This window comes from Corapipo altera, unplaced genomic scaffold, assembly GCF_003945725.1.
Source record: "Corapipo altera isolate COAL_440 unplaced genomic scaffold, ASM394572v1 112, whole genome shotgun sequence".
Classification (NCBI taxonomy): Eukaryota; Metazoa; Chordata; class Aves; order Passeriformes; family Pipridae; genus Corapipo; species Corapipo altera.
This window is the reverse complement of record NW_020884899.1, coordinates 3,154,963-3,180,724: the sequence shown is the minus strand read 5'-3', so window position 1 is coordinate 3,180,724 and position 25,762 is coordinate 3,154,963. Positions and strand designations below refer to the sequence as shown.

Genomic DNA, 25,762 nt, shown 5'->3' with positions numbered 1-25,762 from the left:
CCTCAGGGCTTTCTCTTTACCTCCTTGAACTTCTCCAGAGAGTGCTCAGGCCCAAAGACAAACTGGAGCAGCACGACCTCACTGTGGCAGCTGGGCCGGCCCTTGGAGTTATAGATGTGGGTGGCCACCCGGTGCAGGATGGAGGTGCTGATGACCTGTGAGTGTCGCAGCGCCGACACGATCTCATCGTCCAGGAGCCAGCGAATCTGAGCAGAGCAAGGACACAGAGGAAGACCTGGGTGACCTGCATCTGCAAGGCTGCCCCAATTCTCATACAAGCCCCAACAGGATGAAGGTAGCCTCTCTCATCACCCACATCCCTCATCTCCTGAATATACCTAAGAAAAGGCATTTAGAAGAGAGTTCTGCTTGTCCCACCCCAACTGCAGTAAGAATTTCGTCAAGGTAATCCCACACTTTTGGGGTGCACAAGGCTAACAGCCTGTGTGACAGGCTAATAGTCAGTTCTGCTGACAGGCTGCAGCTTGTAGCAGGCTAGGAAGTGTGGAACAGCAGCTGTGTGCTGTGGCCACATTGCTCCAGCTGGAAGCAAGAAGGAGGCAAGTCTGTCTTACCTCATTCATAGTAGCTTCTATAGCCTGCCTGTGCACTCCAGGGAGGTTGGAAAGGGCGGGGTGCCTAGGAGAGAGGAGATGAAGAATCAACCAGTCACTCTGATTCATGCAGACACCACAGGCAGCAAAGGGAACCTGTGAGGGGCTCACCAGACCTGCAGTGCCATACCTCTCATCTCCAGTGGACGGGAGCCGTTCCAAGTTGTGCATGATATCCTCATCTGAGCGGAAAGAGGATGGCTGCCCTGGAGAGCGTGTGAAGGACACGCTGCTCTCTGAGGTGCATCTGTCACAGGAGAGAGAGCAGGGTGAGCAACAGCTTTTGAGCTAGAGAGGATAAACAGACACAGAACTAGATAAACTGGCTCTAGAGAGGGGAAAAGGGATCTCTACAGAAGGTGAGCCTATCTTGAAAAAAGTTTAGTTTTCTTAAGGCTGTGGCAGGCTCTGTGAGGAGAATCATGAGTCTCAGCATATGGAAATGAGCCAAGAATGGCCTTCTGGGAAGGGAAGGCAGAGGGTGGGTGAGTGACTTGGCCTCTTTCCACCTACCTGTTGTGGAGAATGTCTGTGTTCACAACTTCTATCTCCAGGGGCAGTGTCAGCACAAAGATGTCCAGGGTCACACAGAGGTCCCCCAGATCAATGGTGTTCAAGCCCTGGCAGCTTTCCAGGCAGCCCAGAACTTCCCCTGAGGAGAGATCACAGACCAAGGGACTCAAGCAACAAACATATCTGCTTACACACATACACAGCCTGCTGGCAAGAACAGAGACTGCAAGAGGTGGCTGTCCCACACACCCGGACAGGTTCCAAAAGACCACCATCTTCCATGATCCTTTCAACCCTCCATCACCAATCCCACATAGCAAGTGTGAGACCTGGTGGAAAAGCCCTTGTCTGATGCTGGCAGACCCCTGGGGCTCTGCACAGGGAGGGTTGGTTCAGAGTGACTGTTGATTAGGACACAGTATGTTTGTTCCAGGGGCTGCTCACCCAGCAGGAACCTGAAAGAAGCCCCAAGGATTGCTCTTACCTAGACAAGTTGGCAGGGACTGCACGGGCATGGAGCTGTGCTGGCTACGCAGCTTCACTGAGCAGGTCAGGTGCACAAAGAGAGGGGGCATCTCCTGCTCCAGGAACTCCTGCTCATTGAGTGAGTCCCCTCCCAGCACGCTGAAGGAGTCGTCATCCTGGTTCACCGTGTTGGAGTCCGAGAGGGAATCTGTGTCTGGGAACTCGTGCTCCAGCTTCTCACGGTACTCCACCTCCAGCTCTGGGTCACTCTCTGTGGCAATGCAGCATCCAGACACAGTTCCTGGTGATACAGGTTCCCTGTTAGCAAGCCAGGTCCACATCTCCAGAGACCCCACCAGACACAGCCTAGCTCTGAAAGGCACCACCACAGCGAGACTACAGACGTTTTCTTCTCCAAGACAGAGTAAGCAAATTTTACCTTCTTCAGCTGCCAGTTCTGCCTCTGATCCCTCCATGTCCTCACTGCCTTTCCTGTCTGCCTGATCCCGAGATGCCTCTTCCTGAGATAGAGAGAGAAAGGGCAGATAGTAGAACCATGCCAGGCAGTGAAGCAGGCTGTTGATGGGCACCCCACAGACTAAGTCTACCCATGGATCTGCCAGCCTCAAATCCAGAACTGACACCAAGCAAAGCTACTCCACAAGGACTAGGTGCCTGCCAGGGCAGCACCATGCCTACCTCTTTCTTGGCTGATGGTGGGCAATAGAAGAAATAGTGAGGATTTGATGGCACTGGCTTGAAATGTAAACTTCCAATTTCCAGGAATTTTTCCTAAAAGAGAAATCCCAAGTGTGAAGCAGACATCCTACTCCACCGTTCTGCTGGAGCCAGGTCAAGCTTGCACATTCCTCACCTGGATAATTTTATGCAAGTCTGGGTGTGCCTGGCAGGGCTGTCCAATTTCCAGCAGTGAGAGGGGAAACTCTGAACAGCAGCTGGTGCCCACACTGCTCTTTGGCTCCTCCGTGGGGCTTGCAACATTATGGGAGTCCTGCTCACTGTAGTCCTCCATTTCCACACTGACAGGATTGTGGACAGGTCAGACAGGCCAAACTGAGAAACCAGACTTGCTGTATGTGTTCTCTATCCTGCAAGCATCCACCTCACAGATACCCAAACCTCACCTGTGTTAACATGATGTGACTCACCACCCAGTCCCACAGCCCCAGAAAACCTGCCACCCACATGCCCAGATGAGGGTTCAGGCTGTCTGAAGCCAGGTCTGAGGTAGCTTAACCATGCTGATCCCACTGCCATGTCTGTACACCACACTACACACCCTCCCTGGGAAACAGAGACACATGGCTGAGTACAGGGACAGGCCTGCAGCAATCTGAATTACCAACACCCAGTCCAGGGCACCTTACAGCAAGTACCACTGTGCCAGCACCCAGTGTCTTGGCAGCACAGAGAGGAGCACAAAGTTCAGGCCTATTGTCACTCAGCAGCTTCATGGCAGAATCAGTCCCTTAAACTCATAAAAAGCAATCTAAGGAGTGGGATGTCAACTGGTCAAAGCACTCCCCAGGTAGCCAAATTAGTGGTAAGGATGGCAGATCTGGGTGCAACACATCACAGGCTGTACATCCTTCAGTAAAGTTTATATAACCTGCATTGGGATAGGTGATTTGTAGTATCTGACACACAAAAAAAAGTTCTCACAGTTTTTCTTAGGGAAAGTAGCATTTGAAGAAGTCATCTGACTTTTCAAACACTGAATGTTCTTCAAAACCATGTACAGTATAAGAAGAAATAGGATTGGGGATTCCCAACAAATGCTAGTGAATGCACATAAAGGAAATGTGCAGAGGACAAAGGGCCAAAGTGTTTCTTTGACAGACACTAAGACACTTTTTTCCCTCCTTAAGTTTCCAGAGGTGATACATACCTCATAAATACCACAATGAATAGAAAGGCAGAAGTTTATCATCAAGTATATTTCAATTCTGCCTTGGTATTTCTCTTGTGCATTTTTTAAATTAAAAATAGTGACACTATTAATTAGAAAAAGATAACAAAGCTGTCATTTTCATCAGAGTCAACATCAAACTCAAATGAGTCAAGCAATAGGAAATGCATAATTTCTCCAGAAACAAGTCTAAGACTTACTTGCAGACAAACTGCCCTCCAGCTCGGGCCAGATGGGACAGTATGAGCCTGGATCATAAGAGAAAGTGAAAGGATGGACATCACCAGAGATTATAAAAAATAGGACGTCCTAGTGGAGTATCTCACTGGAAATATCTGCTCTTCCATGTGGCTCTGTTAGACTCTGCCCTACAGCATTCCTTCTAGCAGGTGTTAAAAGATGCTTGAAGAAAGATCTGTCCTGGCCCAATGCTAAGAACAGAACTGTGCCCTTACCTTGACTCAGAGACCAAGACACCTCGTTCCCTAGAGCTCTGTTCCTCTTCTTGCTCTATGCTGCCCACTTGGAAGCTGGCTGTCTTGGAGTGTGCATGGAAATGCTGGTGGCTCTCTCGGAATGAGCGGACATGGCTGCACACCGTCAGCAGGAAGTTGGTGATATCAATCTCTTGGAGCAGCTCCTCACAGTAGTCCATGGCAGTAAGCAGGTCCTGGGAACTGATGCTGTGTGACTGCTGAAGGCTCTTGAACAGCCCTACAGGTCAAACACGGTGCTTGATGTGAGGCAATGGGAGTCAGGCAACAGCCATATACGGATCTTCACCAAGTCCCAGCACAGAGTGGAGTCAGTGCAGGTGCTGGAAGACAGGAGTCAGCCAGGGCACCTAATGCTACGTGTTAGTCTGGGCTTGGGTGATGCCAGAGTGCCCAGGGGATCTGTCACCCTGAAGGTGAGAGGAAAGCATCAAAGAAGGGATCTCCCATTACAGTACTCCATAGGTTTGGGAACAGCCTCTGCAAGGTCCATAGGGAATGCACAGAGGCATCTTTAAATCCCTCCTGGTGGGACATCAGTCCCACAACTCCTCCCTTTGCTCGGTGTAAGATCACAAGGAAAATGAGACGTTGTTTTCTTAAAAGAAGATCCGGGGTCCAGCCCCAACCCCAACCCTGCCTCAGGTCCCATTGCACCACTGCTCACCTTTCACATAGCACTGGTGGGAGTGCTCCTGCAGCAGTGTGCAGTAACTCACCAACTCCTTGTGCTTGTGGTCCAGCCAAGCAGCAGTTGGAGGACGTTCCAGAGACTGGGACCTGGAAAAGACAAACCACATCCTCTAGTGCCAACGAAGCACGTTTTAGACTACAAATAGCTCCAACACCAGCAAAGCAGGGCCTGAGGGCATGCACAGGTAGTGGCTGCTACAAGGCAGAGAGGCCAAGCCAAGAGAACAAGGCAGGGCTAGAGCCAGCCTCTTGTCAAGGAAAACTCCTGTTTCTTGTCCAGGAATCAAGTATAGTTGGTATTACCTGAAAAAGATGTCCCGAGGAGGACGGTGTGCCCGGGGGCTGACAAGCTGCTCTCGTAAGAGCTCCAAAGAGCAGCTGTAGATGTAAATGGGGCAGCGAAACCGGCGGCACTCGCCCAGCTCAGACTGCGAGCTCTGGCGACAGAAGGAGATATGCACATCTCTCCGTGAGGGGCCACTCTGCTCTCCAGGTTCACGGCTCCCTTCTGCAAAAGAAACAGTCCTCGGATAAGGGCGTTTGATGGGCTCCTTGCTCCTGGTCTGAGGCGTCACAGCCCTCACAGAAGCACCTACAGGAAGGTATTGGTTTTTCAAGCTTCTCACCACTCAAACCTCAGGGGCCCTTCTCCTTCACCCAGCACCCAGACACTCAACCCAGTGCTTTGGCCACTCTGATCCCCTTCTTCACAGTCATAACTGTTCACCATCACCACCACTACCTCCTGCAGCAGCACAACCCTCTATCCCCATTGCAGGCCTGGCTGACTTGCATAAGGGGCTGTGCAATAAAATCCCATACAAAACTCAGACCTGTGCCCTTCTCCCTAAGACAATGTGCTGCTGACAGTGCCGGTCTGGATCGTGACATGAGAGTCACTGACTTTCCAGTGCAGCCCAGTACTGCCTTTCCTAGTAGCTTCTATCTACTTCCACCTCCTTGCCCACTGGGAACCAACCTTGGGCCATAGGCACTCAACTCACATTACACTCCTTCCTCCCCCCATGAACATCACTGTGCCCCTTGTCCTGACTCTTCTGACTGCCAGGAAGGAGCTGACAGGACAGTCAAGAGCTGACAGATTCCTCCTACCTCTATCTGCTCAACAGTATGTTCAAGAATAGCAAGGTTACTAATAGTTTAGCAAGGTGCTGTTGGTACCATGGGCTGGTGTTATGCTGAGGGTAGGCAATGGCATTGCAGCATCCCCTTCTTCAGCCCTGACTCTCTCTGCACAGACAGGTCCCAGGGGATCCTCTCCAGATCGACTCTCATCTTTTGGAGGTTTGTCCAACCCACAAGCCATCAGCTTCTGTACATCTGGAAGAAAACAAAATAAAATCACCCTCTGTCCAGTGAGAACAGCTTAACCCCTCAATCTACATTCCCAAGACAGCAGATGTCCCTGCTACCTCTCTGTGTATAGAAGCAGCTTCACAGACTACTTCCACTAGAGCCTAGCAGCCTTCACCAGTGGCTCAGGGGAAGCTAGACCAGTGCCAACATCCAGAAGCAGGGACTCTCTCTGACCATGCCATTAGCAGTCTCCTTACTCCATTCATTAACAACCCCCTTGGAAAACCAATCCAATGGTTGCAGCCAGCAAACAACTCAACACCACCCAAAAACCTTATGAGGGCAGCACCCTGTCCAAGGAGAGAAGAGCAGGACATTCAGCACTTGGCATTATTCTATTCCTGGCCATATGGTGCAAAAAGACTGGATCTGAACTCCACTGTTCAGTTTTCTCTGCATCCTACAAGAGTTGATTCTGTTTTTGCAGTTTTCCTGAGGAGGTGCTTGGCACTGTTGCCTCCTCTTGCTCCCCACAACAGGCTGCCTCACCTGAAAAGGTGGCTGGCAAGAAGGTCAGGAACACATGCTGTGGGTTGACCAGCTTGGCATAACATCGCCACTGAGGGGGAAAGGGCCCCGTCGTGTCACTCAGCGTCACGTCATCCTCAGGCAGCTCTGTGTTGCCAAGGCTCTGAGGGAAGAGCAGAAGTTGGATAAACTCAGCACACAGCAATTACACAGAGCAAGTTCTTCCATGAGCGCTGGCTGGCACAGTGCTGAAAGGTCAGCCCTGCACATTCCAGGAGCAGCCTGGCTCCAGGAAGAACAGCACAATTAAGATATCTTAGCCAGCCTTGCTGGGGTTGGTTCTGACCTCCAGGCAGTGACTGCCCACAGTTTCTGAGCAATGTGTGGCACAGCATCAGTAACAGGCACAGCTGTAACAGGCTAGGCCAATGGTGAGTGTAACTATCCACACACCTTCCAGATTCCTGCTTGACTTCAGCCACTGCTGCCAAACGTTGGGAAAACCAGTCACCTTTCAATCTTTCTCAGCCCTTCTAACTCTCCTACTCTTTAACAGCTGCTGCCTTGCATTCTGAAGGGGCTCAGGAGAAGGACAGCAGCACAGCAGTACCTGCAGAGTACTTGTGGAGCCAGTCATATCCCTGGTGCCATTGCTGCCAACAAGATGATAGGATGCAGAAGCATCCTGCTGCTCCAGGGTCCCGGAAGCTTTCAGGGTTTCTTCTGAAATGGAGCACAGAGAAACCAACCTGAGATACACCAGCTGAGGATGAGATTTGAAAGCAAGGCTCCTGAAACACCTCACAGCTCCTGGTGTCACTGCTGTCACACCCCTGGTCCTTACCTCTAATCACTGGGAGCGTGAAGGGGGGTTGATGGCCATCACGATCCCGTTGCAGAACCTGCTCCATGAAAGCCACATGATCAGCATCAGCCATGGGGATCTCCCGGTCACTGAGGTCATGCTGCAGGCAGCCATGGAAGAGGTTTAGTAGCATTTCATTGGGCACAAACGAAGAGTCCTTGGTCACCTCCTCATTCTCTGCTCCAAAACAGAACCACGGCAGCTTCAGAGACAGCATCTCCACAGGCACCACCTGCCCAGGACCCTGGGAGACAGCCCTTTGCAAAGCAACACTTCCAAACAGGAGTTTCCACCAGCATTTCTGCAAGGCTGACTTGGAGGGTGTTGAGGAGGCCCTGGAGTTTCAGCATCATTAGTTACCCTGCACTGACTCACCCTGCTACTACAAATATTCTGGAGATGCTGGGGGTACAGACAAGAAACTACCACCACAGAGCAACTGTCTAGGTTTAATGTTTTCAAAAGCAACTCCTCCAAATTATCACCCATGAAATACAGCAATACAGTGGGCAGCCCTGGGGCTGCAGAGTCAGGAAAAACAGCACTGAGCTACTGAAAGAGCCATGGCAGTGCTCCCACCTACTGCCCAGAGAGACAAGCACATGGAGCAGGGTGCCCACAGCCACAGAGGGAGGACAAGGGGAGGCAGCAGGTGAAGAGACACCTACCTTTTGTCAGCATTAGGAAGAACATTTCAACCTGCTGGCACCTGGGCAACAGCTTCATGAGGTTGAACTGGAATGGGATCTCATGCACTCGAAAACCAGGCCCCATGTCTGGATCTGCAACAACAAGTGGGAATGTAACATGCCTGCGGGCACAACATATCCCTGCCTCCCAGGGAAGGTCATCTGGACCAAGCTCTGCTGAAGTAGGGTCACCTCATCACCTCTCCAGCCTAGGCAGAAAGCCTCAGTGCTTTTGTCCTTCCCAGAATGAAACCATTTCTCTGCCAGATTAGCACAAGTGCAACAAAGTGACCCACTGCCATCACAGTCTAAAAAGCTGTCAAAATACCTGTTCCACCTTCCAGAAACCTCTACAGGCCCTGAGACATTCAGGGCCTTGCTATCTTTGCTCCATGGAACTTGCTAGGACATGGATGTTGGACTCACCTTCAGCAGCTTTGGTGTCTGAAGGAGGGCAGACCCACTCCTTGTTCTGGCACAACTGGCTGATGTACTCGAAGGTCAGCATGGTGGCAATGCACGCAAGGTCCCGGGGATAGAGCTGCAATAAGCAGTCAAGGCTCAGCTGTATGCAGCAGAATTATTACCCCCAAATGCAGGAGAAAACAGTCTAAAAGCAAGGAGAGGAAACACCCATAATCCTGCCCCTTGACTTGCCCTATTCTCACTCATTGCTCCCTCCTTCTCCACCAGTCCTTTAGCCTGTTTTCACCTTGCTCAGGAGGAATGTTAGCAGGACTGCCTGCAGTCCCTGCTCTGGTCCAGCTTGTTCCCCTCTTCACAAAATAATTTGTATTTTTCCAGCTATCCCAAAACAGCATTGCATCCACTGCCTTGCAATACAGAAACTTTTTATGTCCAGTGGTTCATTCCTCTTTTAGAAATGTCAAGCTCTTCTGTGAACAGCACTCCCATCTCTTCTGGCCCTCAACATTCACCTGCAGTGCTGTGGTGCACTTACAATGAACCCTCCTCCCTCCACAAAAGAGCCCATGCCCCTCCCCTTTCAGGGACTCACCGCTTTAGGAATTTTCTGGTAGGGCAAGCCATGGAGGTGCTTCCAGTTCTCAGCAGTACTGTGGACATGGCCACTCTGTGGCTCTACCCAGCACTCAGTGACCAGGTTCAGTTCTGTGTCCACCTCAATGGCCTCTACCTCTGTATCATTGTCATCATCTGTGGAAAAGCTGGAGGAAAGACAAAAGGCAAGTCCTGTGAGATGGCACAGAGCCAGCAGCCCACTGCAGGTTTGCAGGCAAAGCCCCAGCTAACTGGTGATCAGTCCATGACAACTAGTTATCTGTACTAGATAAAGGCAAGTCTGGAGCCATGACTCCACTGCCAACCCTCCCTGGGAGCAGAACAGCCTCACCTGTCTTTGGTGGAGGTGGAGTGGGGTGGGAAGAGAATGTATTGGACGACACAGGTGTGCTTCTCCCTGTCACTGCTGCTCTCACTGGAGCCATCAATCTGGAGGGGAGACACTGCATGAGCCTGGCCACCAGTAACAGATCAACCTACCCAGTACCCCCTAAGACAACACAGGCCCATCATCCAGCTCCACCAGCACTGGTGGAGAGAGGGAGCCTGTCCCAGCCCCAATAATTCCTCCAGCACAGCACATCCCTACCAGCAGAGCAGCTCTTTAACTGCAGATGAAGACAGGAAAATGCCCAACCCACAATCTGCTTTACTCTATCCCTATACATGTTAAGGGTGTGTGCTAAAAGCAGGTGATAAATCCTGTCACAGGAAGGTGAATCCACCCCAGAACCAGCAATGAAGGACTGTGTCCACAGCACCCATGCTCACCTGTATGGGCAACTCCAGCACCATGTTGATAATTCCATCCCCGCTGGATGCAAAGTGGAAACCCTCTGACAGACGAACCCTTGCAACAGAGAGGCAGTCAGAGCCGGAGGACTTCTCCACCCATACTGCAAGCTTTAAATACAAGACTGACTGTACCCTTCACCCCATAACACCCTTCTTCCCAAGACAGAGAGCTACACACAGGGAATGAGGAGATGAGACACCACACAGGACAGCCCGTGTGAAGATCAGCATATTCCAGACACAGTAACCCCTCGTGCCCCTTTGCATGTTTTCCAGGACTTTCGTTTTCCTCAACTGCAGTTGGGTAAAGCATTGACCCAGGTAGCTCTAGAAGCCATGTTCAGGACCAAACACTCTGCAAAGGGGTTCTCTATAATAAGGCCTCAGATCCAACTTGCTTTACCTGCATCCCCTGGACTAGCTGGAGAAAGGACTCCTGTTCAGGTGTGCAACTTACTCTGTGAGTGTGGAAAGCAGCTGGGCCACAGCAGTGATGGGCACAGCCGGTGCCAGCCCTGACTGGACACTCCAGATCCAACGCTGGTGGTAGAAGTACCGGGACAGTGAGGCCAGGGTGGAAGAGGCAGTACGATTGGCCACCATAGTGAGTGGGCCAGACACTGGGGGGTGCTCCAGGTTGAGAATGAAGGGGGCTCGATAGTCAGAAGGCAGCTTCTCATACCTGGAGAGGGCAGAAGTGTATTATGCTGAGATGGAAAAAATCCTTTTTTTTTTTCTACTCAGGGCCAGAGCTGTCTAGATCCACTTGCTGGGCCCAGGACAGAGCACTCCAGCAGCAGAACATGGCTGGCCCAGCACAGGATCCTGCTCAGACAGCAGTAACTAAATTTACTTCTACGTCACATTTAATGAGGAGTAACAAATCAGCCAGTCCAGCAATAACCCCTGCTGCAAGTCACAGCCACACAACACAAACCCACCACAACAAGCACCAACTTCACAGCACTCTCACCCTAAAACTGGCAGCACCATCCACAGACCCTCCCCTTTCCCACTTCCCAGTGCAAGAAGACTGTGCTGACAGCCTGGATCCCCATCACTACCTGATAAGCAGTTTCTCCAGCGGTTTGTGCAGCACAACAAGGCAGGGTCTGTCCGAGAGGGCTGACTGGGCCCCAGCCACAGGTGGAGACTTGGAGGGAGAACTACTGCCAAACATTTTCCTCTTTGCTTTTGGAGTTGCCTCTTTGCTCTGGACCCTGTGGGGAAAGCGCAGCTGCAAGATTCGGTCCCGTAACTCTTCCACTATCTGTCATGGCAAAAGCAAAAGGTAAATGTGACCAACTTTGTCTGGAGACATAAGCTACTCAAAATAAGCATCCAGAACAAGAGCCTGACTAAAAAGAATAGAACAATCCTTGAATATACAGGACAGCAGGAGTTAAAGGTCATTTTAGTTCTGAGGCGCTAGCAAGATCAAGATGACACAAGGCTTTTTTGGTCCATATTTTAACAACTACAAGTATATTTAAAAGCAGAAGAAAGGTCAAAAAAACCCCAAAGATGATTTCAATGCTGAAGAAATTGCCTTTCAAAACTCAGATGAAAAACAAATTAATTGCATGCCAGCTCCTCCACAGAAGCAGTCCGAGCACCCACTCTCATTCTTCTCTCTTCCTCAACAGCCTACAGTAAATGTAAACTAGTCCGTATCAGCTGTGGGAAACAGTCTGGCTCTGTCTTATGTATTCCCCCACGATCACATTCATGTGTCAAACCCCTATGGTAAAAGGTTTCAGGAGCTTACGTTATTTTTTAGGTTAATTTTGTTCAATATATTTTCACAATGACTTCCTGATTACTCTTTTTAGCTTTTAGCAGCTCTGAATATGGTTCTACCCACACCAGCACCTGATTCTCACAATAGCCCAGTGTTTTCTTTGAAATTTCCATGGTTAGGCTTCTTTTCACAATATTTGTTCAACTTGTTTCAATTTCTATCACCATTGTAGGCAAACGAAGAACAGCAGCTCCTCATCTCCTTCCTCAACACTAATTATTTCAGTAACTTTCCCCATCATTACTATGTCTTTTGCGAGGAAAGGGGTGTCCCCAAATCCAAACGTTGAACAGAATTCTTTTCCATACTGTGCTGACACTTGGGTCCCCTTCATGGTTTCATATTGACATCACAGGATCACTGATGGTGTTTAAGCTCTCAAATCCAAGGTGCACTATTCTGCAGTTATCAGTACTGGCTTCCGGCCACCATTGTGCTGCTTAGGTGCCACCCAAGCACAAGGTTGAAATAGTTTTGCACCACCTGCACATTTTCTCTGCTACCTTTCTACAAATGAGTTCCCTAACCTTTGACCAGAAAAAAAAAGATTGGAAAAACCACAAACAGCTTCCGCTGTGATGACAACAGAGCACTTTTACAACTTACTTCCTTTGTCCCCCGAGACACTTTCTGTTTTTTGACACCTCATTCCTTCTAACAGTTGTGCCCTATATGAAGTCTCACCAAAAGCTTTCTGAAAGTCAGACTGTACCAGGTGCTTTCCTTCCCTTCTACATTGGAAACTTGAATAGCTCAGCACAAAAACTGCTTTCCCTTAAACAATGCAGGCTAAGTTCTACTGCCATCCTCCACACTGGGTAGATGATCAGCCTTACGGCAGGCAAAAAAAAACCCAAAAAGGATTATGTATGATACAATTTATGATTTACATACAGCTTCTACCACAATGATCTGGAGCTTGCCCACAGCTGCAGGGTATGGTGCCCATCTCACACTTTCTTCGTGAAATAGATATTAACTTACACCTGCCAGAAGGAACTCCTACATTAAAACCTGTCACTTGGCATTAGCAGCCCACATGTTGGCCCAGCAACCACTGCCCAAAACTTGGATCCCCTAAAGACATGAGAGGGCAGATCCTCTAGAATGCTACAACATTTAGTGGGTTCATTATCTCAGAGATGGTCCTTCCCATGTTTGTCAGCTTCTCAGACTAATCTCTAACACTAAAGCTAAGTTAGAAAAACCAAAGATCTCTTTCATGAAGATAAAAGATATAGGTTTAATGATAAACCTCTTGTTTATAATAAAAACTTCACATAGTTTAATAGCAGGCCATCTTTCTCATACTTACGTTTTACTTAAGAATACTTAGACTTGTCTCAGCCATTAGACCTGGAGAAACAGTCCACACAATAACCCCACCTTCTGAATCTGACTAAGGCAGACCATTTCTTTTGATACAAAAAGGTTATTAAAAGCAGACTTTTACCTCCTGAAAACATTTCCTGGGTATTTTTTTTCTCTCCCTGTACTGCTCAAGTAGGGTATTGTTTGCATTTTAAGTCTTAACTCCTCCCTACCTGATAAAAGTATACATAAGCAATTCACCATTACTGGAACAGATAGCCCAAGGAACATGTAGTACATTCATCACAGAGGTCTTTACTGATGAGTCAGACAAGTTCCTAACAGATGGTATTGATTGTGCTTTTGTCACAAGGATGGGCAAGATAACCTTTGAGTCATTTTGAGCCCCACGGTTGAAATAAGCAATGGGAAAAACATTCATGTGACCAGCTATTCTATTGATCTTCGAGTCTTTGGGTTTAGATCTTCCACAGACTTAACACAGAAAGTTTGCCCAAACTGACCCTTTCTGTTACAGAAGGTTCACACTCATCTAAGCCTTAACATAGTAGTTACTTATTACAGGGTAGCTGCCCACAATGACGCCTCTGATCTACCCACAATTCCCACATGCAGAAATTCTCGTGCTCTGCTCCTACCCCACGAAGCAGACAGCCAGCTCTCACCTTGTTCCTGGCCTGTGCAGGTGTGCCAATGGGGAACCCCAGCCGGAGAACCATGCAGGGAGCTTTGGAGATGATCCGTACCACATAAAACGAGGAAGGTGTAAGATCCTCAGAGCTAGGGAAGAGGGATTAAGACAAGGCTGAAATAGTATGGATCTTGCTGCTCTGTTGTGCCAGACCAAGTACAGGCCTGGTCCACAGAGCTCAACAGCCCACATGACTTCGCAGTATCAGTTCTAGCAGGCAGAAACCCCCCAGCTGGCTTCTCTCTCCCTCTGGGCTGTGCCTGGAACACAACTGCATCAGTCCAGAAATCGCAGGATTTCACACCCACTTGTCTAGCTCTTATCCTCTCCTCTAGACATCTGCTTCAGGCCCATCACCACACACTGGTCTAACCAGATCTTCGCTCTGGCCACACGGCATCGCCTCAGAGCCACTCACCCGTGTATCAGCTTGACGTAGGAATAGCCCTCCACCAGCACGAAGCTGCTCCAGTCCCGCAGCAGGGACGTGAGCGCCGAGTGGGAGATGCGGCACTGGATGGTGCTGTAGCGGCCGTTGTTGCCTGGCGTGTGCAGGTGCTTAGGCACAGGCCTGCAGGGTGGGGCAGAAGGTCATTTCAGGACTACAGTTTCTCTTCTTCCCTCAGGACCCACAGAGGCTTTGCTACATCCACTGCAACTCACCCTCCGACTGGCACAACAACCTTATTCCTCCACAGCAGCCAGTGCACAGGCATCTCCCCTAATTGTGCACACTCCCTGAGCCACAGGGATCTCCACCTTGCAGAGAGCACATCCCTTGTTGTATCCTATCTCACTCCATTCAATATATCGCTATTATTCACGTAACTCTGCAACTAGGACCTCCCTCAGGAAAGCAATGTTTTTGGGAAAGATGTTTTCCAGCAGCAAACAAAAACTCCCAAATGGATGGTCCCACACCCCGGCCTGCAATCAGGAAATCCACACCCAAGAGGTACTTGAGAAACAATTTATCCTCCTGAGAACAGGCTCCATTCTCAAACAAGATGACTTCCCAAACCCACCATACCTCCCAGATAAACAAGCCTTCACCATCCACCCAATAGTGAGGCCCTTCCCTTGGCCTCAGGTACCCACAGAGCAGCTACAACTCCACCACTGGGCTGAACTGGACACCTGCTTTCCCAGGCTGGCCCACACAGTGCACATGAGCTCAGCCCTGCCCATTACATACGTGTCATGCTCCAGAAGGACGACTATACGATGCATGTGCAGCCACCTCTGCCAGAAGTTGGCATCCATGGAAAGGATAGGCTTCCAGTAGGAGGCAAACTGGGAATGGCTCGAGTCAGACCCACTGTGCTGCAGGGACAGCACCTGAGAAAGTGACAGGACAATATTCAGCAGGGAAGTGTCTGGTTCCACCCAGAGGGAGCAGGAATTTCTCTAGCAGCTCAGCTGTGTAGGCCTAGAAGGCCGCATCCCTGGCTCTGGGTGACTTCCTCTGAGCAGAATAAGTGTGTTCACATTGAAATAGGCAGTTCAATGTAAGCAAAAATAAATTAGGCTCGTGAAATGTCAAGTTAATTAGGAATTTGACTACTTAGCATCAAGTAAATCAACTGTGAAAAAGATGGCATATGTAATGGTGAGCTTTCTGATCGAGAGGGGGATACATGGTTTGTGTCAGCAAAGCAATTAAACACTGAGATTACTCAACTGAGAGTACTCATGCAAATAGGGTGCCAGAATGGGTGGCATTGGGCAACTCTAATATATTTGTATGGTAACACTGATTCCACCAACTATAGCAGCTCTGCTGACACAGAAATAGTGGTGGTTAGCCATAAGAAGGGAGGCTCCAGATATACTGTGGGATACATAACCCTACAGAGGGAAAGTGTATTTGGCAAAACTAAAGAAGGGCTTAAACAATAACATTAAAGGGATAGTTCTCTTAAATTAAAGCTCCCCTAGCTTTTCTGCTAGTCCTCTTCTATCAATGCCAAGGACACTGCTAGCAGGGAACAGATAATATGCTGGCACTTCTGCTCAGTGAGCTTCAATGGATTTGAATTTTGCAGTGGAAACCATTAGCTCATATTTTGTTTAGTTTCTGCTGTGCAGATGACAAGTATCTCTCTTGTACCTTCCACGTGAGTGCTCAGAGCAATGAGCCTATTAAACAACTATTCAGCACATCCTGTATCTTCATCTGACAGTACTGAGCTACACAACCAGCACACAAGACTGCCAGCAGCAACTCCAAACCTATGAGGAATCCACTGAAAAAACACAGCAAAAGTAAGTGTGTCAGCCTCCCCATCAGTCTCACACATCACATCACTGCAGGAGAAGCCTTCAGAGCACACTTGGGAGACTTGCTGTTGGGCTTAGAGGTGTAGCTGCAGCAATGAAGATGTAGGGTGATGTCTCAGAGGGGAAAATGTATGGCATGGGATGTTCTCTGCACTACACCTGAACTCACTTACGGAGCAGGACAAGATGAAGACAAGACGAGCAAGAAATGAAGCCTAAATGCAAGAACAGGCATGTGGGACAACCTATCCCACATTAAACGGGAGAGAGAGGGAACATACCGGAGTGGTGGAGCCTGGGGGGATGTAGAAGAGGGGCACGCCATTCTTGGTGCTCTCGGGAATGGTGAAGTGTTCTGGGACTGTGTCAAAAGACTGCAGATGAACCAACATCTGATCTGTCTGGTTGATGCTGAAAAAGAAGAGGCAGTTAGCCCCAAAAGCCCACGCTCTCCCCCTTGCTGCCCCAGCCAGCCCAGGGCCTGCACACACAGCACCCCCTGTGACCGGGAGCCCATCCACACCAACGGAGCTTTCTCAGGCAATGTTGGGATTCAATGCCATGAATGTGTTAAAGGGGTTCCAGTGTAACAGCCTAATATATAAGGAGGATGATCAGAGTTGGAAATGAAGTGCTAGAAAAGGAATCTGCCGAACAGTAGGGAGTAATGGTCACCCTGGCCAGGAAACGGTTATAACCCAATGGCCCTTCAGCCCTAGACACGTTTGCTCCCAGTGTGACCATGAAGCACAGCTGCAAGGCTGTGCTGTAAGAACACATGACCTCCATGGGATGGCAGTCAGAGGTAAGGTTTGCAACACAGGATCCAGATTCAGGAGCAGCAATACCATCACCACGAACCATTCTTACAAACCAGGTCACAGACCAGTCCCAGTCTTTTCCGGCTTGTTGCCAGTCATGCCTCTTCCTCAGAGCACATTCCTTTTGGACCTTGGGTTGGGATGGCCACCCGCATAAACCATGTCTTAGCATGCCAAGGAAGGAATTAGTTACACTGGAAACTGCTGGGGACAGTGCAGCTCACCTCTGCAAGGTGTTCCAGAAGCGCCGGATGACTGTAGTGCGGTACAGGCTGGTGATGGGCTTCCTCATGGTGCAGCTGATGTCATGCAGAATGTCATAGCTCCCCTCCATCGTCACCTCCACCCACGTGCTGCGCTTCGAAGGGTCCAGGGGCCAGGGAGTTACAGCCAAGTACTCAATCCTCATGTTATGCTTCCAAAGCAGCACTAGCTTGACCTCCAGCTGAGACCCACCTGCATGGGAGCAGAAGAGTAAGTTCAGCTGCTTGTTGAATACACATCTGAGCTTTTACCTCTGACCAGGGATTCCTGAGTACTATGGGATCATTTGATCACTACGAGGGGAACAAAGTAATCTAACAACTGTTTGCTTTCACTAAGTCACTCTCTTTCCTCTGCAATGAAGAGAGGCTTTGCTTGCACAGTAGTATTTGGTGAAGAGCTCTCAGTTCTTTAAATGTACATGTACTATATCTACACTAGAGAAGGAAACAAACTCACAGGAGGTGCTGACATTTGCAATGGGCTCTTCTTCACAGCTTCATCTTTGTTTCCAAGAAAACTGTTGCTTTGCACTGATGAGCAATCTGTTAAGCTATCAATTTTCTCATCTGCACTGTGCAAAGTTAATCTATCCCACTGCAGAAACATGGATATTTGGACATAATGGGCACAAATCATGAACAACCTGGAAGGTGAGGCTCAATTCTTGAAATAACCTCTGTTCATCCTGCATAGATCATATTTCATGCAATCTAGAACTTCAAGCATCACAGCTTCTCACCATGTTTACCTTCTCCTCCCAAAGTTAAGATATTGAGAACGAATATTCACCCATTCTTCAAACTGTACATTTTACCTTTTCCTTTAAGCGGGCCATTGCATCTCTATCAAGATTAACACAAACACCTGACACACCAAGCCTTGCTGAGCCAAAAGAGCAGAGAACTGTCACACTCCTGCTGACTGTGCAGGTGTATTTGTACTGAAATATCCCAGGGAAACACATGACCACGCTGCGATTTCGACTGCTCAATCATCCATTCTGATGTCCAGCCTGCTCTGTAGTTTGCCAGACTTGCAGCATTTGTGTGGTAAGTGATTGGATGTGCTGGAAACCATCCGAACAGATCATCAGCCTGGATGCTCTGTTTCCTGCAGAGTTGCATTTGCTGCTGTCGAAGGCACATCATGCCATCCCCTTCACAGGCTGACTGCACTCCACCTTAAAGCCAGCTTTTTGTTCCCATGGCCCCTGCTGGGAGGCTCCCTCAGAATACTCTTCCCCTCTCAATGTGTAGAAGAAATCATCCAGAGTACATGCCAAATTCATGCTCAGTTGTTCTTTAGATTAAATTATCTTTATTTTGAGAAGCTTCCTTTCCATAACACTGACAGGAAGCATGCACTAAGAAATCCTTATCCAGTGTCAGCTGGGTATGATAGAACATCCATTCCCCTTAACAGTCCCAGACCTTCCTGCACCTCAAGAACTCATTTTTCCTGAACAAAGATGATCAGAAGTGAATACTATATTTCACCTGTACTTCATCTGAGAGACTACTAGGTTTTTATTTAAGGTCACCAATATTTTCCACAATGGGTGCTTTGCATTACTATAAATGCATTTTCTGGGGTTGTACCACCTCTTGTTTCCTATGAAGAGTGTTTAGTTCATCAGACAGGCTAAACAAGAATTTATAAATTCATCTCTTTCCATTTCATACTGTCACCTTGCTTTTATTGCTTTAGGGCTCATCCACTGCTTTCCGCACAATATTTTGGTTCTCATAACAAATCCTTTCCGCTTCATCAACAGCAAACATGATAAGCAAATTCCTACATTTTTTGCTTAGATCATTAATGAAAATATTTCCAACTTTCACCTCTGTTTCCATTAGTCATCCTGGCTTCTCTCCTACAATACCACACAAGCAAAACTAAAAACACAGGCAAAATATTTACTTAGTTTGAAGTAATACCCAGATGAATATTTAGCTTTTTTTTACTGCAGAGCAATCTATTGGTTCTTGACTTTATTGTTAATAAAAACTTTTTGCTACTTTAACTTCCTTCATAAAGTCCAGCTCTGTTTTTTTTCAGAAAGCTCACTTTGTTTTCCCTATTCCTGACACTGAGAACAGCCACTCTTCCGGGCCAGCTAGTGCCCAGCCACTTTTGGGGCTGGACTGATTCACAGAGGAAGATGATGTTTTGAAAACTGTCCTCCAGGCTCTGCTCAACATACAGCAACACAAAAGAGTCAGTGAGAATTTTTTTCTTGTTTTTGTTTAAGAGGGAAATTCCCTGACACTGTCCCAGAAAGAAAAAGGAAGAGATCTGGGCTCCATTACACACCATAACCCCACAGATTCTCTCCCTTCCATATTTTCCAATCCTCCCCCTTTCACAAGCATTTCTGCATTCCTAACTAACCATAGTTGCCTCCTAAATACCTAAATATCTAAAAATTAAACAGTGAGGGTAACCAGAGCACTTATAAATATCACAAAAAACCTCCCTAGGCAACTCTGAGCACAAAGCTAGCTATTTATTCTATTTTGCTTTTGGTAAAGTGAAGGAGAAAAGCAACAGTGTCAAAGTCGACAACTGCACTCTTTCCTCTTGCTTCACAGCCAGCTGGCTCCTTAACCTTTAGTTTGCAAGTTTTGGCAATCCAGGTTAATTAACTGTTCTTTGTTACACACTTCTCTGTAGAATGACCCAGAAAGCCATGATTAAAAACGTGCTTTTCCTTAGCAAAGGCAGTGCTTGATCGTTCTACTGTTCAACAATTTTTCTGATCACAGCCAGAAACTCCCCAGAGCATTTAGCCTTTCCAAAGCGCAAGTAACATTATCTGCTACTATTCTGAAGGCTGCATAGAAAAAGGCACTGTATTTTTGATACCTCTGACATTTCATTTTTAAATTCCTCCTAAAAAATACACAGAAAGTATTTCTGGCTCAAGGAGCCCCTGAGCTACAAAGAGCTAGAGAGCGCTCAAAGGGAAGGAAAAAAGGAAGGGAGAATAGAGATTATCACGTATGTTTATCCTATTCTTACTCCTCCCTGTGCACCTGCCCGAAGCAATTCACCACAGAAAGTAACTGATCCAGCGCAGCTGCTCTTCTGCTCTTGTAAAAACAGAAGGTCAATCCATTTAGCCTTCCAGAGGATAAAAGATAGCAGGAAGATACCCAGAAGAAAGTGCAGGAGGCATAGTGAACATGTGCTGATATTTCTGATACCTGTAGAATACAGGAATTTGCTGCTTTACCATATCCTGAGCCAGAGGTTGTAGCTACACCTTTGTGCAAAAGGATCCATGAACTTGTCTGACTGCATTTCGAATAGTTCACACCTGGTGAATGCTCTTCCAGCATTTCCACGTAGGACTACACAGTCACCAAGAGCACTTCACCACTGCTGCCAGATTAAAGAGAAAGGCTCTTTATCCAGTGATGTTCCAGCTGTAAGTGAACTGGTGCAAAGAAGGATAAAAGACATTGAGTGTGGACAGGAACTGACTTGTCACACTGTTTCATAGACATTCCTGGACAAGGAGAGTGCAATGGATCTAATCTGCCTGGATTTAAGGGAAGTATCTCATGCCACACCTATGCTAGTGAAATCTGCAGACATTACTAGAACAACTGTCTCATTCGAGAGAATTTAGCAGATATTTACTTTTAACAGAAAACTCCAGAAACAAGAAATTAGGGACATTCCTGGAAGACCAACTTTAGAAATAATCCCATCTAATCTGTTTTTTACAACCCCCCCCCCCCCCCCCCCGCCAAAAAAGAGCTGATTTAAATCTACTCAGTTTGTAAGACACATCAAGGCAAAAGAACTGCAATTCCCAGTCATCACAGAGGAACAGCGAGGGGAACTGAGTGAGATGAACTTCAGAGTACTATCACGTGAAGGATGGCACATTTAAGGACAATTAAACAAACAATACGCAATAAAAGAATCCCAAGGACTCATCAGCTGGAAGAAAAGGTGCACGAGAGATTCAAGGATTTCTGTGATAACACCACAATGCAATCATGGAGAAAGCTCACGTGACTCCCAGTCCATCACATCGGGTATTTTACTTCAGAAGCAGGGAATTATTTAGCATTGCTGAACAAGGCACCGATAAAACCACATTTACAACACTCTTATCAACTGTTTTGAGAAGTATGAGACCAAACTGAAAAGAGAACAACTGAAGGGAAAAAAAATGAGTGCTATTAACCTCAATAAACAAACAGAAAGCCTGCCCTTACGAAAGAAAGGTGAAACATGGACTTGCTTAACCTGCCAAAAGGGAGGTTACATGGACGAAGACATCATTCTTAAATATGTTTGTGTAAGCCAGAGAAGGAGGATAAACTTAATTAAAGACAATAAACTCACACAGGTCTAATTTGGTCTCAGGGAGTTTAGAAAGGAAGCTAGAGAAAGAGCAATAAAGCCCTGGGACAATCTTCCAAGCAGAGCAGTGGCATAAGGTATTTACTTGGTTTTAAGGCTGACCACAGCCTTAAATTCATAGAAAACAGTTTGGAATGACTTTGGAGTTATATCACAGACATGGACTCCCTGATACAAAACATTCTCTGTACTAATAAGCTTACATTTGGATTTTTTCATCTCCCCTTCAGTCAAAGTACTACCACTAGTCACAGGTGGTGATGGAAAATTAGGTAGGATTTACTGGCACTGCTTAGGATACTCAAAAACCCCTCAAGGTTCCTAGTCAGCTGCTAGTTCTCACACTCCAGGTGCCATAATCTCTAGCGAGTCAGATAAGAGAACAGGATCACTGGAAGGTTTTATGGTCTTCTTGAGTTGGTCATGGTCCTGACTGGCCTGACATTTTCACCTAACAACATCCTTTGGAATTTCTTCCTTTGGAAGGCTGTAGTTTGGAGACATTAAGTCTGTTGCACCAAAGTGCTCAACTTCATGTCAGCATTTTGGAGTGCATCTAGCAAAGGACTAGAAAGGGATGAAAAAAAGGAGAAATACAGATGAACTCCCAGAAAACCCTGCAAACCCAAGTTCTGTCATTAGTTTCTCTGCAATTGTGGGGAATCATTTCCAAGACAGAGAGCATCACTGTCTGTCCCTCCCCTGGCACTTACAGCCACAGAGGATGAGCCTGGCAGGTGCATAACTGCACAGCAATACCGGGCAGCCTCGCATCACGAAAACAGAGTCTGGAGAAAACAGCTCCTTCCTCCACAATATCAGCCACTCTGCTGAAGTGGCAGACCCTGTGCTACCCTCTAAAGCAGCTGAGAAGAGAGTCCTATCCAAGCCTCCAGCTCCCAAGGCAGCAGAGTCACCTTTTGTGATGTTGACCTCCCGGATGCTGTAGCCCTCGCGCAGCCGGACCGACACCACGCTCACGAGGTCGGCGTGCACCTCCTTCTCCGTGTGCTTCTTCCTCCGCATCGCCAGCGCGGGGTTGCTGCTTGCAGACACCAGATGCTCGTTGAACAGCCTGTGCTGGGACACTGCAAATGGCAGAGATGGGGCTTGTGAGGGAGCAGCTCCCCACGGCAACGTGCCTCCTGAAGTGTTTTATAAAAGCTGCCAGGAACACTCGCCTTGCTGGCCTGAAGAGCAGTACATCCTTCATGCACCACTCACACCCACTCCTGACCCTGCAACGCAGCAAACAGGTTCACGAGTGTGGCCAAGAGGCCTGGGAGAGGGGCAAGGTGGGGTGTCAGGCCCTGGTTCCTCTGGGACAGCTTTTGGACAAGGCACACACTGGAGTTACATGTCTCACCTAGACAGGCAGAAACCGCGCAGCTGCTGCAACAGTTGCACAGCTTTTGGGCTTTACCAGTTTCCCTGGAAAACCTGAATTCCCAGGTGCTTTCTAAAAGGTATCAGGATGTGGAAGTCTTGAGCTTAAACCCTTAACAGCTGATCTTCTTAAAATTCAGCATTTCCAAGTCCCAGGCCAGCTCTCTTCAAACTTGCCACTGTGTGCGGCTTCTGCTGCCAAGTTACAGAAGGTGCAGATGGCACCAGCATAGCACCAGGGCATGAAAGGGTGTTTCCATGTTTTACTGGTAATTAAACTAATCTGTCCTGGCACACTCCCAGTCAGTAACAGTCACAAAATAAGAAAAACCAAGAGAGGCATTTGGGATGGTTCTCAGGGGCCTGGTTTTTCAATCCCAACTGATGTCTGCAAGCCCATCTAGGACAAGCTCTCCAGAATGTTCCCACCTGAGAGCTAACCAGTGTTCAAGGAAGGGCAGGCAAGAGCTTCTGACCCCCCTCCAAGTTCCAACACAGTGAGCCTAACTGCAGATTGCTGAGCCAAGACCACAGAAAGGGGAACGGTGGTCCTCCCAATCCCTGGAACCAGGAGGGGAGTCACAGATGAGGCTGTGTGACCAACTGTGCCCAGAGCCTTCAGAAGGCACTGCCCAGAGGGGACAAGGGAGAGTATCAGCATAAGCAAGCCTGGGGGAGTCACCCCAAAGAGGTGCTGTAAGACATCCAGCTGCTGGAAGGAGGACATGCACGTTCCTCACCACAGTAATATTCAGGATTCAGAGACTCCCCAGTACGCAGGAAGGAGTATAGCAGGAATGCCTTGTGATACACATTCAGATCCAGGCTCAGGGGATCCAGCTCAGGGCACGTGGAGAGGTAAGCACCAAAAGTGGCCATGGCAATGAATTTCATCAGTTCCACATTGGGAACGTGGCCAAAGCTGCAATCATACGAGTAGACACCGCCCACCTGCAGGATGGAAAAAGAAGACACCTGAGAGAGTGCAGCAGTGCTGAGGACAAGGCAGAGGGCTGGTAAGGGACTCAAACAGGCAGAGAAGGCCCCTCTTCCCCTCTGGAAGTGAATGCCACCACCACCAATCTATCTGCCTCCCCCTCTGCCCCACACTGCCAGGTACCAGACATACCTGCACAAAGGAACAGGCCACTGTGCCACTGCGCAGCTGGTTGAGTAAAGTCTCGCACACAGCCACATCAGGGACACTGGTCACACCATCCGTAATTATTATTATACCTGTAAATAAGGCAGCATCTTAGAGCATCTTCCATCTCAAGCAGCTATCAATCTCCCATTATATCCACCAGAGAGAGTTTTAGGCAGGGCAAAAGTAGAAGGAAAATCCTGAGCATGGTTTAAAGCTTCCAAGGCATTATAGAGCTGGCAAACACCTTGACTAGGTACAGCAAAGCACTCAGCTCTGCACATCCCGGGTTGTCCTGAGCAACAGTCACAGCTGTACTTCCTCACAAACTCCCCAATGCTGACACACAGCACGTGGCACAGTGTTGTCCTCCCCATTCCCACCACCACAGTTTGCCCACAGCGTGGAGAGTAAAAGCTAATGTTGAAATTTCATCCCCAACAGAAGGGTCCAGGTACCAGCCCTTATAAAATTAACCTCAGCCTAAGGCAGGAGGAACACAACCCTTTGCAAACAACCAGGCAAACCTTAACCCTGAGGATGCAGCCAACCTGCACTGGAGTTGGAGGGCAGCAGCTGCAGTGCCAGGATTCCTTGCCGGACCATGCTGACCAGGCCAACATCAGCAGTGACAACAGACACGCTGGGCTTCCTCCCGGATGACTCCTGCCCCTCACTAGGGCCCTCTTGGCTCAGGGGTGACAAATCCATCTGGAAAAGTTAAAAAAAAAAACCACAAGGCCCCATGGGGCTGATTTCAGCCTAGCTCTGGTTCTCACTCTTCCAAACACCCTTCAGTCTGGCAGTCCCATGGCACCACAACCCTGGAGCATCTCAACAGATTCCACTAGTAGCTTTAACTTCCAGGTGCTCTCAAAATCCTGGTCACTTGGGCCTGTTAGAACAGCTGGACAAGGCTGCTTGAGGGGAGAGGAAGGGGACAGCATGCTCAGAGCTTTATTCTAAGCTGATTTCTCACAGGAGAGGAAATATGAGACACTTTGGGGTCAATTAGAGCAAAGCAGTTCCCAATAAAAGAGATGGTGAATACCAATTTATTCCCCTTGTCATTTAGTAGAAGCTGTAGCTATTCAGCACCTACTTAATCTACTCTTTTCAGCCCAGAAAGACTGGAGAAGCAGAGACAGCTGTATCTCACTGCAGCAGAGGGAGCAAGGAGCCTCATAAGGACAAGTCTAGTGCCTATGCATTTACCTCTGCTCAAACAGCACTTATTATACAGTCCTGATACAAACAAATATAAGTAGACTTCTCCACCTTCTATGAAAAATATCCCCCAGGCAAAGCCTGAAATTTGTATAATTACACCAGTGAGAAACCTGTGTTCATAGTCCCCTCATCCCCAGAAGGCCCTGGCACTTCAAACCTGTAATAAAATATTGCTTCATTTTTACTGCTAAGACAGAGAATGGGCAAGACCCTCCCCTGCAAAGCTGCAGATGACTGGAGCTGGGAAAAGAAAACTGGGACTAAGGAAACTTTTGTTATGCACAAATGGGAGCAATCTGTGGCTGTGAACAAAAAAAATCTATCCATCGCTTTAATTTGCCAGATGCCTTAAATTCAGACACTCCTTAACAATGATACAGCTAATACAACTTCAAAAGTTAAAAAAGTTTCAGTCCCTGCCCTTCCCCTGGGGCCTCCCACCTACACCCCACAGCCTGTGGCAGGACTCACCAGTCCCTCTGGCCT

At 48.1% G+C, this 25,762-nt stretch overlaps 1 protein-coding gene across 9 annotated transcripts in view; it reads right to left on the bottom strand.

Moving 5' to 3' along the window:
• The window catches only part of SZT2 (SZT2, KICSTOR complex subunit), a 51,627-nt gene that overhangs the window by 22,304 nt on the left and 3,561 nt on the right, over positions 1–25,762 (bottom strand). For 4 of the 9 annotated variants that reach the window (XM_027649291.1, XM_027649295.1, XM_027649294.1 and 1 more), the window contains exons 6-36: positions 24,598–24,757; positions 24,032–24,138; positions 23,643–23,853; positions 22,434–22,604; positions 17,094–17,325; positions 16,330–16,459; positions 14,964–15,106; positions 14,187–14,339; positions 13,743–13,857; positions 11,009–11,214; positions 10,402–10,626; positions 9,921–9,999; positions 9,481–9,578; positions 9,127–9,295; positions 8,535–8,649; positions 8,088–8,201; positions 7,399–7,599; positions 7,165–7,277; positions 6,576–6,717; positions 5,892–6,050; positions 5,013–5,217; positions 4,684–4,796; positions 3,978–4,236; positions 2,467–2,632; positions 2,292–2,384; positions 2,032–2,113; positions 1,612–1,896; positions 1,128–1,266; positions 745–861; positions 576–639; positions 21–206 (exon numbers count right to left, since the gene is read on the bottom strand). In XM_027649291.1, the coding sequence (XP_027505092.1) occupies positions 21–206; positions 576–639; positions 745–861; positions 1,128–1,266; positions 1,612–1,896; positions 2,032–2,113; positions 2,292–2,384; positions 2,467–2,632; positions 3,978–4,236; positions 4,684–4,796; positions 5,013–5,217; positions 5,892–6,050; positions 6,576–6,717; positions 7,165–7,277; positions 7,399–7,599; positions 8,088–8,201; positions 8,535–8,649; positions 9,127–9,295; positions 9,481–9,578; positions 9,921–9,999; positions 10,402–10,626; positions 11,009–11,214; positions 13,743–13,857; positions 14,187–14,339; positions 14,964–15,106; positions 16,330–16,459; positions 17,094–17,325; positions 22,434–22,604; positions 23,643–23,853; positions 24,032–24,138; positions 24,598–24,757 (4,752 nt within the window). The remainder of the gene's footprint in view (positions 1–20; positions 207–575; positions 640–744; positions 862–1,127; positions 1,267–1,611; positions 1,897–2,031; positions 2,114–2,291; positions 2,385–2,466; positions 2,633–3,977; positions 4,237–4,683; positions 4,797–5,012; positions 5,218–5,891; positions 6,051–6,575; positions 6,718–7,164; positions 7,278–7,398; positions 7,600–8,087; positions 8,202–8,534; positions 8,650–9,126; positions 9,296–9,480; positions 9,579–9,920; positions 10,000–10,401; positions 10,627–11,008; positions 11,215–13,742; positions 13,858–14,186; positions 14,340–14,963; positions 15,107–16,329; positions 16,460–17,093; positions 17,326–22,433; positions 22,605–23,642; positions 23,854–24,031; positions 24,139–24,597; positions 24,758–25,762) is intronic. The other 5 variants (XM_027649299.1, XM_027649292.1, XM_027649298.1 and 2 more) reach the window with 3 other exon arrangements.